Raw genomic sequence first — 12,335 nt, 5'->3', positions numbered from 1 at the left:
ATGTGTCACTGTGCAGAATGTTCCCTGTAAATAATACACTATTGAATAATGATCATGGATGATCACATACAAGCAGTACTTTAATGTTGTAATTGGTTGATATGGAGATCATTTTAGCCTACTTTAATATACTGTCAGGTTGTTTGATCTATAACAATGCAGATTGTTTTCTAAACTGATCATATTTTTGTATGTAGCTGTGATGTAGTGGATGTGAATGCAGTACAAGGACAATTACAATATACTGCATTAATGTAAGCATAAAGCAGCATAACATGGAAATACTCATGAAAATGACAAGTACTTAAGTTCACTCAAGGAACCAATAAAATGATTAACTCTGTAGGTTTGTTAGTAGACTGCAGAAGTACATGTACTTTCCATCACTGCTAATCATCTACTATCATAATAGTAACTAATACTTACAATGTGGAAAAAAGCAATATCTAGAATAATGCTGTACCCTTAATATTCACATTTCTATCTCAAAACACCAACCTCTAAGAACTATTACCACCCAAACATTAATTCTCTAACTTCCCTTTGTCCTTGAATGCATCACGACTGCTTACTTTCAATCCGCTGAATCTCAGGAGCTGATTGGTCGGTGAGATTCATTCCGTTTTTAGCGCTGGAAATTCGCGGTACAATTTACAAAGCTTTGAATATTTTACCATTAACTTTGTTAAATACTTTCCTAAACCTTTACCTCTGTCCTCAAAGGATCTGCTTCATCTAGAAAGCTAAAATGTTTTACTACCCAACTGTCCTCCAACGCCACTCTGGATGTTTTTCAACAGTCTGGTGAGTTAAAATAATGCTAACGTTAGCTCATTAGCTTGCAAGGGTGTCAGATGAGCCTGTCAGCAAAGGTTTCATTCTAAATATCGTTAATATCCAAATATGTGTTGTGTTATTCAGGTTAGCAGCCACCAGAGGCTTCAGGGTCACGCGCAGAGAGCTTCTCAGAGTCAACATCAACCGAACATGGTAAGAATGTGGCTAGTGTTAGCTTAGCTTAGCTGTCTGCTTCTGTCACTAGCAAGACTCATTCATTTCATTCATAAGAATGTTAGACCAGATAAAAGATCCGTTTCATTTTTATGGATATATATATATATATAAGTATTTCTCCAGTAGTTTTGTAACAATTTGCTACCAATCTTGCCCATCTTATATGAGTAATATATTACTTTTAATAGTAACAGTGTGCTGGGATCACAGGCTAGGATGCATCTTCAGCAGCTTGTTCATCTGAAGCAATCTGCAGTCTAGTTTGGTATAAAGTTATACTCACCTGCTAGAGTTTGGAGCTAAAAGAGAATAGTGTTAGAACCTCTTTGAATTTAAATATTGAGGTTATTTTTAGGGATCCAGTGTGACTTGTTTGACATGAAACACACTCTAAATTTGCATCTGTAATTCTGTTTATCGTTACAGCGGGGACATATTGGACTACGTGACAGCTCAGGTTCCTGCACCGCAACCCAACCTACCAAGGCCTCGGTTCTCTCTCTACCTGTCCTCTCAGCTGCAGTACGGGGTGGTCGTAGTCTACCACAAGCAGTGTGGCTTCCTGCTCGGTAAGGGCAACACAGGAAGTGGAGCAAGCAAGAGCAGAAAACTAAATCAGTCGCAATGATCCTCTAAGCTACATTCTCGACATACGACATACTGTAACCTTCTCTGTCGGCTGCAAAACGTAGAAATCTCTCTCTGTTTTGGTGTAAAACTGAAACAATGTCATTGTCGTACATCTGCGCAACGCATGTCTCCCAAAATCACCTTGACAACTCTGATTTAGAAGCCAATAAAGAGCTGATGAATGCATTACAAACCAAACAGCTCAACAGTCTCCGCTCGTCTGCTCTTAAATTACAGCCCGACTTTGAGATTGTGTCCGACAGATTCGCAATCATGCTGTTGTGTCGTGGTTGATGAAAACAGTGAAATACAATGCATAATGATGAGCAGCAGGAGAAGCCACGTCTGTTTTCTGTGGTGGCTCTGGATATAGCAACAATCCTTCATTTCATCAATCAGCAAAATAGATTAGAACCTCCCAAGAGTACGAAATATGGTTATGTTGTATTTCATAAGCATGGCAGGGTGGAGATTGTCCTTCTAAGAGGTTTATGTGTGTGTGTGAAAACTCATTTTTAACCCATTTTCTGTTTTCCAGAGGAGATTCAACAGACCATTGACCGCCTGCTGCGCTCTAAGAGATGCATATACATTGACATGGCTGAGTCCGACAGGTCTGCACACACACACACACACACACACACACCGTATTTGATCATGCGCTGTGGACTGTTTTGTAGCCTTGGGCGCCTAAAGTTTTAAGCTGTTCAGAGATTGTATGTGTTTTAGGAAGTAGAAGAGCTCAAGCGCGTCTGGTGGAATATTTATGAGCGGGATTGTTTTGGGGAATAGAGACTGTGAAAAGGAGCTGGTAGTGTGTTATCGCGTGAGCGATGGACAAATTGAGCTACTTTCATGCGACCGGCTTCGTAAATGTTTAATAAGCCGTGTCATGTAACCGCGGTAATGTACGAGCTCTTTTGTTTCTGCAATAAATCTTTTCCACATCCTGCACTCTAAAGATGCTGCGTGTTAATCTCACTCCGGTAATATTTGATCATTTACCATTAAAATCAACAGTGCAGATAAATGTATGCATCGTGTTGGATTAGCTACGCAGACCTGAATGTGATTGATGGATCTCATATAATGATGAGTAACATTCTCTCTCTCTCTCTCTCTCTGGCAGGTTGACCTTGGCTGTGCCTGACAGCATGACCATGATGGAGGCGGCTGAGGGAGCTCAGGACCCCTTCTTCGGCCTCATGGAATCACACCAGCTGCCCAGCCCCTATAAGATACACCAGGTACAGTGAGGATACCTACACCTGTACAGCATGTACTGCAGGGGGTGTGGTCTAATGTCTCTGTTTCTGTAGCCTAGCACAGTGATTTTCAACCGGTGTGCCGCGGCACACTAGTGTGCCGCGAGAGATCGTCAGGTGTGCCGTGGGAAATTTTCTAATATCACCTAATTAACCATTGTCGGGTGTCTGTGCTGTAATAAAGTGTCGCAGATAATGTAATACTCTTCTATGGCAGTGGGTGGCAGCAGAGGGATTTAAATACCTGTAAAGACAATAGAGTTAGTGCTGCGCGACACGTGACAGTGACAGTTTGGGATCAAAGCAAGACGAGCAAGTGACAGTGATGAAAAAAAAATGAAAAAAAGGTGACAGTGATGGAGAAGTTTTTGAGAAGGGAAAATGCAAATGCCGAACAGGGCCCTGGACAAAATTCTGACCCAGATGAAGGCCCAAGTATGAGTGGTCAACAAAAGAAAAAAGACAAGACGGTGAGCTCGAGGCAATACAGCGAAAGCTATCTTTCATTTGGATTTACGTTCACCGGGGATGCTACGGCACCGAGTCCGCTGTGCTTGGTGTGTGGTGAGAAGCTATCCAATAGCGCCATGGTGCCAAGCAAGCTTAAACGCCATCTCCAAACGAAACACCCTTCCGTTCAAAACAAGTCGATGGACTATTTTGTACGCTTACGTACAAACAATGAGAAACAGGCAACTGTTTTGAGAAAAACCACAAAGGTAAACGAGAGAGCCCTCAAAGCTAGCTACCTTGTTGCTGAACTCGTAGCTAAAACAAAGACGTCCCACACCGTGGCAGAAACATTAATACTGCCAGCTTGTAAAGCCATTGTGAATGAGATGCTCGGCCCTGACGCGGCCAAAGAGATCGCTAAAGTGCCTCTCTCAGATAACACAATTGCCAGACGTATTGATGACATGTCTGCGGACATAGAAACTGTTGTTTTGGAAAAGATGCGCATCAGTAAGAAATTTGCCTTGCAACTTGATGAGTCGACGGATATTAGTGGACATTGTCAGCTCTTGGCCAACGTGCGTTTTGTGGATGGAGAAGCCATTAGAGAAAACTTCCTATTTTGCAAGGCACTGCCAGAAAAATCAACAGGAGATGAAATATTTCGGGTCACGTCGGAATATCTTGACAAAAGCGGGCTTACGAGGGAAAACTGCACAGGTGTCTGCACTGATGGAGCCGCAGCGATGGTCGGGCGCATCAAAGGCTTCGTAAGTAGCGTCAAAGAAAGAAACCCAGCTGTTACTGTTATGCACTGTTTTTTGCACCGTGAGGCCCTCGTTGCAAAGACCTTACCAGCAGATCTCGGTCCTGTGTTGGATGATGTTGTGCGCTTAGTGAACTTTGTGAAGACGCGACCTTTGAAATCTCGCTTATTTGCGTCTCTGTGTGAGGAAATGGGAGCGGAACATAAAGTGTTATTGCTCCACACGGAGGTCCGGTGGCTGTCGCGCGGCAAAGTGCTGACCCGTGTGTATGAGCTCCGAGAGGAACTTAAAGTGTTTCTGACAGACGAGAGGCCCGATTTCTCAAAGCTGCTTGCAAGTGATCAGTGGTGTGCAAAGCTGGCATACCTGGCTGATATATTTCATCATCTGAATGAACTGAACACACGGATGCAAGGCCGAAATGAAAACCTGCTTACAAGCACTGACAAAATGAACGCATTCCGTTTAAAGGTGCAGCTCTGGCAACAACATGTGCAGCGTGGCAACCTTGAGATGTTCCCACTCACCGAGAAACTGCAGGATGGCAACACTGCTGCAATGTGCGAGGTGATTGGCAAACATTTGAAAACTCTGGAGGAGAAGTTGTCATTTTATTTCTCTTCAGCCTTCACAGAATGCCTTGACTGGGTTAGGGACCCATACAGCTCAGCATCCGTTGCTGGAAAGGACGTGACTTTAAAGGAGCAAGAGGAACTCATTGAACTGAAACAAGATCGTGGTTTAAAGCTAAACTTTGCTGATCTTCCTTTGGACAGTTTTTGGTTAGCTGTTGCCAAGGAGTTCCCCATTCTGGCCAACAAAGCTATTTTGACATTGCTCCCGTTTTCAACCACATATCTGTGTGAGCTGAGCTTCTCAAGCTTGACAGCGATAAAAACTAAAAACAGAGAGAGACTGAGAGCTGTTGAGGAAGAGCTTCGTGTGTGTCTTTCTACCATTCCTGCCAGGATATCCATGTTGTGTTCATCGAAACAGGCCCAGGTTTCACACTAAGTGAGTACAAATACATTTAGAAACTATATTATTAACTATATGTATTATATGTACTGTGTTAGTGTCTTTTTGTGTCATTTTGGTTGGTGGTGTGCCCCAGGATTTTGTAAATGTAAAAAGTGTGCCGCGGCTCAAAAAAGGTTGAAAATCACTGGCCTAGCACAACAAAACTCAACAACAACAACTCATAATCTAAAATATCCCACTTTTTTACACTCACCTTCAAGTCACTGATAAACCATCAACTGCTGAGTCATTGTTTCTTGGCCTCATGTTCACACGTGTGGGTCACTCCCATTCCAGCACAGCACATGTTCCATACGATGCACAGGTGTCGATGACTGTGACTCAGTCTGCGTGCTGTAAATCAGGCCCGACGCGGCTGAACTTTGCCCTCCTCGTAATCGTACCCTGTGGAAAACACCATGTGTGGGTTCAATTACAGACGGAGCAAAGGTGTGGGAATATGAAAAAATCATTTATTGGGGGTGCCGTCATGGAATTTAAAGCATCCATAAACCTGGACTGCAAATTAGTACCTGCTGTATATTTAGAGCCACTTTATGTATCAGACACGCAAAAGAAGAAAAAATACTTCCTCTAAATCAGTTTGGTCCACGACAGCCTGACCCTCGTGTTCACGCACAACACGTTTCAGGTGTTCTGTCTCAGTATGTCATGTTTGTGTCTACGTTTCCAGCAAATGTCGGGGATGGAAGCGGCAGGTTCCCGGCACTCCCTGGTGCTCAGTCCTCACAGCACGGACGACATCCACGGTGAGACTGATGATGTAACGTTTGAGAGATGGCCGCTGTGTCCCATTTCAAGAGGCCTCACCTGAAATGGGACAGAACTTACTATAATACAATGTTCACAGTGGTTTATTTGTAGGTCTATGCACTTTAAATAAACCCACTTACATAAATAAATGAGGTTCTGATTCTTCAGAGGTTTTAGAAATGGGTCAGTTCATTAGCTTAGATTCCGTAAAATGGGATTTTCTTCTAAATTTAAACTTTTGGCACAAAACATGTTGCTGCTATTAGGAACACTGAATACATGTTCTGTGATCAGCGAATGAATGTCTAGTCTATCTGCACATATTGAATTAAAGAAGGCATCAGCCTCAGGCTCCAGATTTGGGCTTAATTCCTCCCTGTTGTGCTGAACCAGGTTTCAGGTCACCTCCGGCCGCCATCTCCCTGAAAGAGGAGCAGCAGTTCGTCATCACGGCTGCCGAGGTAAACTCTCCGGGAAACGTCCCAGTCATCATTTTCTAGCTGCGTCTGGTGTCCGGGCGAATCGCTGAGCTGGGATGTGGACCGCTCGCCGACAGCAGCTTCAGTTCAGCTCTTTGTCACAAGTCAGCCGCTCGCTCGCTGGTCCCTCCTGTCAGCCATTGTGATGAGGAAGTAGCATTAAAGCCAATACAGGTTCTATACGGCTCACTCCATCTTTCTTGAAATTCTACATTTTTATTTCTCATTATTCTCTCACTGCTCAAAAAAATAATAATGGGAGACACTTCTTTTTTTTTTTTTTTCTTCTTTTTTTTTTTACAAATGTTCAAAAGAATTCCATCCATTTTTTAAGATGGTGTAAATAATGCAGGAAGTTAACGGTGCGGTGGAATGTGGACGTTAAAACTCCTGACGCCTAACTGGCTGTCCTGAAGTCACCGCTCAGCGTCCGCGGTGCTGAAGAGAAGTCGGAGCTACCGGTATATATCGTCTCGGTCATAAAAACGGCTTCACTACAGTGAGTCTGGCTCCATTGTTGCCCTCCTCATTGTGTCACTTGGGGACAGATATAACGCTGCTGCTGAAGCCTCATCAGCTGACGGAGTTCCATTCTGGCTTGATTAGATCGGACTTAATTGCATCAGCCTGCACTCACATTGCTGTTGTTGTTGCCGTCTGCCCCTTGGCTTTACTTTTGCTTTGCATGCAAACAGTCTGTCTATATATATGCTTCTGTTTTGTGCTCGCTGTGTTTACATCACTTGTCTTACATCATTAATCACCGTGGACACGAAACATCCAACCCCCATTGCTTATATGTTTCTGGTCCCCATCTCTCTCTGTTTGTCTCTCCTTCTCCTCTTCTGTCTGCAGCAGTATTTTGAGGGAGATGAGCTTCCCGAAGCCACATCCAGAGAGATCGACTTGTTGATGGATCAAGCGGACCATTTCCGTAAAGGTGTTGTGCCTCAGTGTGTGATTTGCGTTGCGTGGCTATCTTTGTGTTTTAGGTCCAATGTCGGCCCCCTCGGTGTGTTCCCCGTCTCTCGTTACGCGTCTGCACCAGTCGACCAGGTCAAGTTCTTTTGTGCCACGGCTGTAATTGAAAAAAAGCAATTGTGACTCTGTGAGAGCTTTTGCTGGCAGAAAGAAGAGGTTCATTTCCAGGAGAGGCTTTCGATTCAGGGGGGAGAATTGAGAGGGAACGTCGCTTAAGTTTAGAGAAAGCCTGCTTCGCTTTGACGACACGGCCGACTGTTCTTCTACGTCAGCAGAACGTTTGTTTACCTTCTGCATTAAAACAGCAGTGAGACAGTAGAGTTCCTGTACAACGAGGTCATTTCATCGTGACTAAGCTTTTTACAGATGAGATCCTTTTTGGGGACTTGTGACCACTTGATCATATGTTTATTTGTGCTCATCTATGGTGCCACATGGTGACACTGTGCATCATGTGTGTGTGTGTGTGTGTGTGTGTCAAACAGAAGCGAAAGGGCAGCAAACAGACGAGAGCACCAGGGAAGGAGAAGGAGCCCCGTCCTCTATCGACCAGTGCGTCTTCTGTCCTCGGCAGTCAGCGTGCCGTCAGTATACTTAGCTCAGAACGTGACGTGAATAGAGTAAAACGTGTGTTGTACAGTAAGCGTGTGTGTGTGTGTGTGTGTGTGTCGCTGTGTCCAGGCCGGGAGCAGAGTGGGACAGTGCGTGGCTGCTCGGCGAGGAGTTGGGTCACCCCAAGGAGGTCCCTCGGGCTGCTGTCGCCTTGGAGATGACCCCGCTGCAGGTGGTCCCGCTGCAGGTGGCCATGCCGAGCCCACCCTCTGGGAAAGAGGGAGACAGAGACACAGGAAGTCTCCGTGAAGAGGTGAGAGACGGGGGACGCCGGCCGTGCACTGGTCGTTGTAATCGTGCGAAAATGTAAACTGAAATAGGGAAAGACTTACAGTTTGTGTCTTGAGTGTGTAGAAGTACTAACACCACTGTAATCGCTGTACTCGCACCGAGTTATTTAGAGCATACAAGCCACCCTGTCATTACCGGAGGCAAACTTTGATCTCGTCCTAAATAACTAAATCTATTAAATCCAAGTTGAGTGCCTGTCTACACCCATTATGACACTAAAAGGGAAATTCCCGGCACATTTTAATTTACCTGCCGTCGTGAATGGTGACATGCAGGAAACATGCAGATGACAGCGGCGAGGCGTTCGCTGTCATCAGCTTTCATTCACATTCCACAGAGTGACTCACGAGCAGCTAGTTTCGTTTTGGAAAACCGGTCACGGGGAAAAAACACACACACCGATTCATGATTTCCAGTTTGTGTGACGTCCATTTATAGAGCCAGTGCTGTAAAAACATTGAAGCTTGTGGGGCTTCTCACGCTTTCCATCAGACGGCAGCTCCTCCTCTCAGGAAGCCCGGCGGAGGCCGCAGGCGTCAGCTGGTCTTCGCGGACCCTCAGGTCCAGATACCCGAAGGAGCGATGAAGGGACAGATCGAAACCCGGCTGGCCGAGACTCTGACACTGGTACGGAAGCACACGGAGACCAACTGACTTGAAATGCACATTCATGTAGAGGGACGTTTGGTGATTCTGCAGACTCATAAACACACCCTGAAGAGGATCAAATGGTTCACTGACACTGACAAATTGAATTTCCAGTCGTTGCCATTCTGGAATCAAAGATTTGCCTTCAAAGTGTCTATTCACCAGGGCGTCGGTTAATTAAACTCCAGCTCTCCCGTTCTCCTCCTGCTCTCTAAGCCCGCTGGGATGGCGCTCATTGATTTTATTTTCTCCTGCCTTTCTTTCCTTCTTCCCTGTTTCTTTAATTTCCTTTGAGACTCCATCACTGGCTTTCAGCCTCTCTCTCTCTCTCTCTGAAAAAACAAGCAGAACTCCGACTGGAAACTGTGACCTCATGCTGATGTGTTTGTTCTCCCTCTCAGTCCGTGGTGTTGCTGGACTTGCCCTCCTTGACCAAGCGTGCCACTCCTGCTCAGCTCTTCGCTGCCCCCTGTGGATGTCAGTGCTAAGTGCCACACTGCCCCCTAGCTGGAGGAAAACACACACACTGTTGACTGAACATCAACATTCATTGCCGAGCTTTTTCCAGTCGATCTGCAAGCATCTGGGAAAAGAAGCCAAGAAATATAAAAATAAATGTCCTCAGAAAACAAATTCCATCTTCAATGGTCAGTTTTTCACTAAAAATGTTCAGACGATGTGCAATCAGCGAGAAAGCACCGTGCTCAAGGACACGGGCCAATCTCAGAAACAGAACCGAGCTCTTTCTAGAACCCGCAGCGTGAAACTCATCATGAACTTTGAGCGTGTTTTTCAACCAAGTACTGAGCATAACCTTTGACCCCTCCCCACAGCCCTCCTCCACACCGACCTCCAGTCCCTGTGGAAGCAGTGCGCCTCGCTCACCGCCCTGCCCGGACACGAGGAGGAGGAGGAAGAGGAGTCACAGCATGACAGAGAAATACTGAGGACGGAGAGGAAGAGGAGGCAGTCGAGCGCGAGGGAGGTGGGTCTGTGGGAAGCTGCACTTTAAAGAGGAGTGGAGGTGGTTTTACGTCCTGGCACCGCGTAGTGATCTGAAGTCAAATAGTGCCGTCTGTAGGGACGAAACAAACAAAGTCCAGCGTCATGGCACGCACAGACCTGAGAGGGCGTTTGTAAAACGGTCGGCTACGATAATAAAGGTTAGCCAGCTAGCCCGCAGTCGTAGCCTGCCAGCTGGAGTGTTCGGTTCAGTGGTGAGACAAATTAGATCATAAACCTCGTTTCTATTTCATGAAGCTCTCTCTCTCTCTCTCTCTCTCAGATATCCAGTGAGTCAGGACTACAACCCATTGAGGGCTCATGTGAGAAGTCCTCTCTTCCTCCGTCACATCACATCAGTCTTTCAGGTCGCGTTCTCGCGGCCCACCGTTCACTGAGTGCTTCTTTATGTCTCTGTGTGTGTGTGTGTGTAAACAGCCGTGGTGGACGTGATCCTGGAGGACAAATCCTTGAGCGACGCCATCACTCCCGTCAGCAGATGGTAAGTGTCAGACGGACTGACAGCTAGGTGGATAAAGAGATCACTCTGTGTGTGTGTGTGTATGTGTGTGTGTGTGTGTATGTAGGTCTCCACAAGAGGAGGCCCATCTACGAATGGAGTCTATTGCGGAGGAGAATGTGGAGATGCCCGAGGCTCAGACTGACGAGGACAGGGACATGCTGAGGTACTTTATTCAGCATACACACTACACACACACACACCTAGGTTGACCATGATGATCCCAACAGTTATTAGAAGACTCACCTTCATGTTTGACGTGGAAAGTCTGCTGTAATGTGACATTGTGGATTCACTCGTGTGCGAGTCTGTTTCAACCACGTCTCTTACTGCTACTGATGGTCGAGTATTGGCAGCGTAAGACGTAATGTGCCTCTCTGTCTTCCAGTTGGATCTCCTCCAGCCTGCAGAGGTTTGGAGTAATCACCTTTGACTCTCTGGTGGCCCTAGAGGCCGACCGCACCACTGCAGCTCACACTCTCTACAAACTGCTGGGTGAGGAAACCACAAGCTGCTGTTTTCTTGTTCCTGTTCCTCACTGATGACCTGGAAATTGATTTCATGCAGACAGCAATATAGATCTTATGAATAAGGCTATTAGTGTTGAAATAAATCAATAGTAGGGACAGTTCATATATATTTCTGCATATATAATAGCACTACAGGGAAGCCTTTAGGCAAGGCAAGGCAAGTTTATTTGTATAGCACAAGTGCTTCACATAAAACCATTAAAAGCATCAAAACATAAGGCAAAAGAAAAGGAGATTTAAAAACAATTAAGAACATTCATTGCATTAAAACATTAAAAAAAACAGTGTAAGAAATAAAATACAGTAGTATTTAAGGCACTTTGATGCCAGCTCCAAAATATATATTCTATTTTATACACAGAGTTTTGCTCTCTTATCTCAGTAACAGTCAGTGAACTTTGTGATGGTGTTGGTCTGTGACGTTCGTCTCTTCTTCAGAGCTGCTGTCTGCTCGACAGCTGACTGTCCAACAGACTGAACCCTTCAGTGACATCATCATAAACCCTGCAGCGCTCAGGACGACCGCCTGAACACACACACTCACACAGTTACTCACACTAAAGTGCCATTGAGGTACAGTTAAGGTTGTTTTGGTTTTTTAACTGATGAATATGTTGAATGAATTTGATCTTTTATAGCTTCAACAACAGATCAACGGGTTAAATGTTTTTATATGAACTGTTAAATTACTCAGAATGGTGAAACATTGAGCTGAGTTATGTTTGCAAGTGTTTTAATGATTTTCAACCATTTTAATCTGAGTATAATGTGTTCATATGGTTGTATTTTTTAATATGTATACCCAAAGAGTTTATTACTGTTACGTAATCGAATGTCACAAACTGTTACTGAAGTTTTTAACATCTGGATGCAACATGTTTTGTTATACAGTTTGTATCTTCCGTAGGGATCTGATCCTTTATGATTTTAAATTAAGCTTTTTATGCCGTTTGCATCTGCTGTGATTTTTTTAATTTTTCTATTTTAATTATTTTAACTTAAACTTTTAATAAAATGTTTTTTGCTCTGTAGAACAGCGTACGATTATTCTTCCACACTCATAACGTATTCATGCCTGATAAACTTTCCGTCATTCGAATATTACTTTATTTTTTATAACATAGTATTCTTCAATGTGACCTGTTCAAGAATCACTGCAGTGTAAATACATGTAACTCGACTTGAGCCCACACTGAACTTTCTCGATGAATCCAAGAATAACGACACTGAACACGAAGCTTAAAGGTTTGTGGTTCTGGACCAAAAAACAGTTTATTTAAAAAAAGAATCTGATTTGAGTTTGTGGTGCAGAAACCACTGAAATGTAGCTTGTGAGCACATCAGCACTT

General features: G+C 44.6%; 1 protein-coding gene across 1 annotated transcript; it reads left to right on the top strand.

Moving 5' to 3' along the window:
- Positions 1-748: 748 nt before the first annotated feature.
- Positions 749-11,882, top strand: rec8b (REC8 meiotic recombination protein b; the record flags this gene model as incomplete). The annotated part of the gene is made up of 18 exons (XM_079292339.1): positions 749-804; positions 922-990; positions 1,441-1,583; positions 2,183-2,258; positions 2,774-2,891; positions 5,844-5,919; positions 6,317-6,384; positions 7,258-7,342; positions 7,869-7,935; positions 8,065-8,248; positions 8,779-8,913; positions 9,336-9,411; positions 9,768-9,919; positions 10,220-10,259; positions 10,375-10,438; positions 10,524-10,622; positions 10,845-10,951; positions 11,425-11,882. The coding sequence occupies 18 exons, from the start codon at positions 749-751 to the stop codon at positions 11,514-11,516; spliced, it is 1,707 nt and encodes a 568-aa protein (XP_079148465.1). The 3' UTR covers positions 11,517-11,882.
- Between the last annotated feature and the right edge of the window lie 453 nt (positions 11,883-12,335).

This window comes from Melanostigma gelatinosum, assembly GCF_949748355.1.
Source record: "Melanostigma gelatinosum genome assembly, chromosome: 20".
Classification (NCBI taxonomy): domain Eukaryota; kingdom Metazoa; phylum Chordata; class Actinopteri; order Perciformes; family Zoarcidae; genus Melanostigma; species Melanostigma gelatinosum.
The sequence above is the reverse complement of the archived record's forward strand: the minus strand, read 5'-3'. Positions and strand labels throughout refer to the sequence as shown.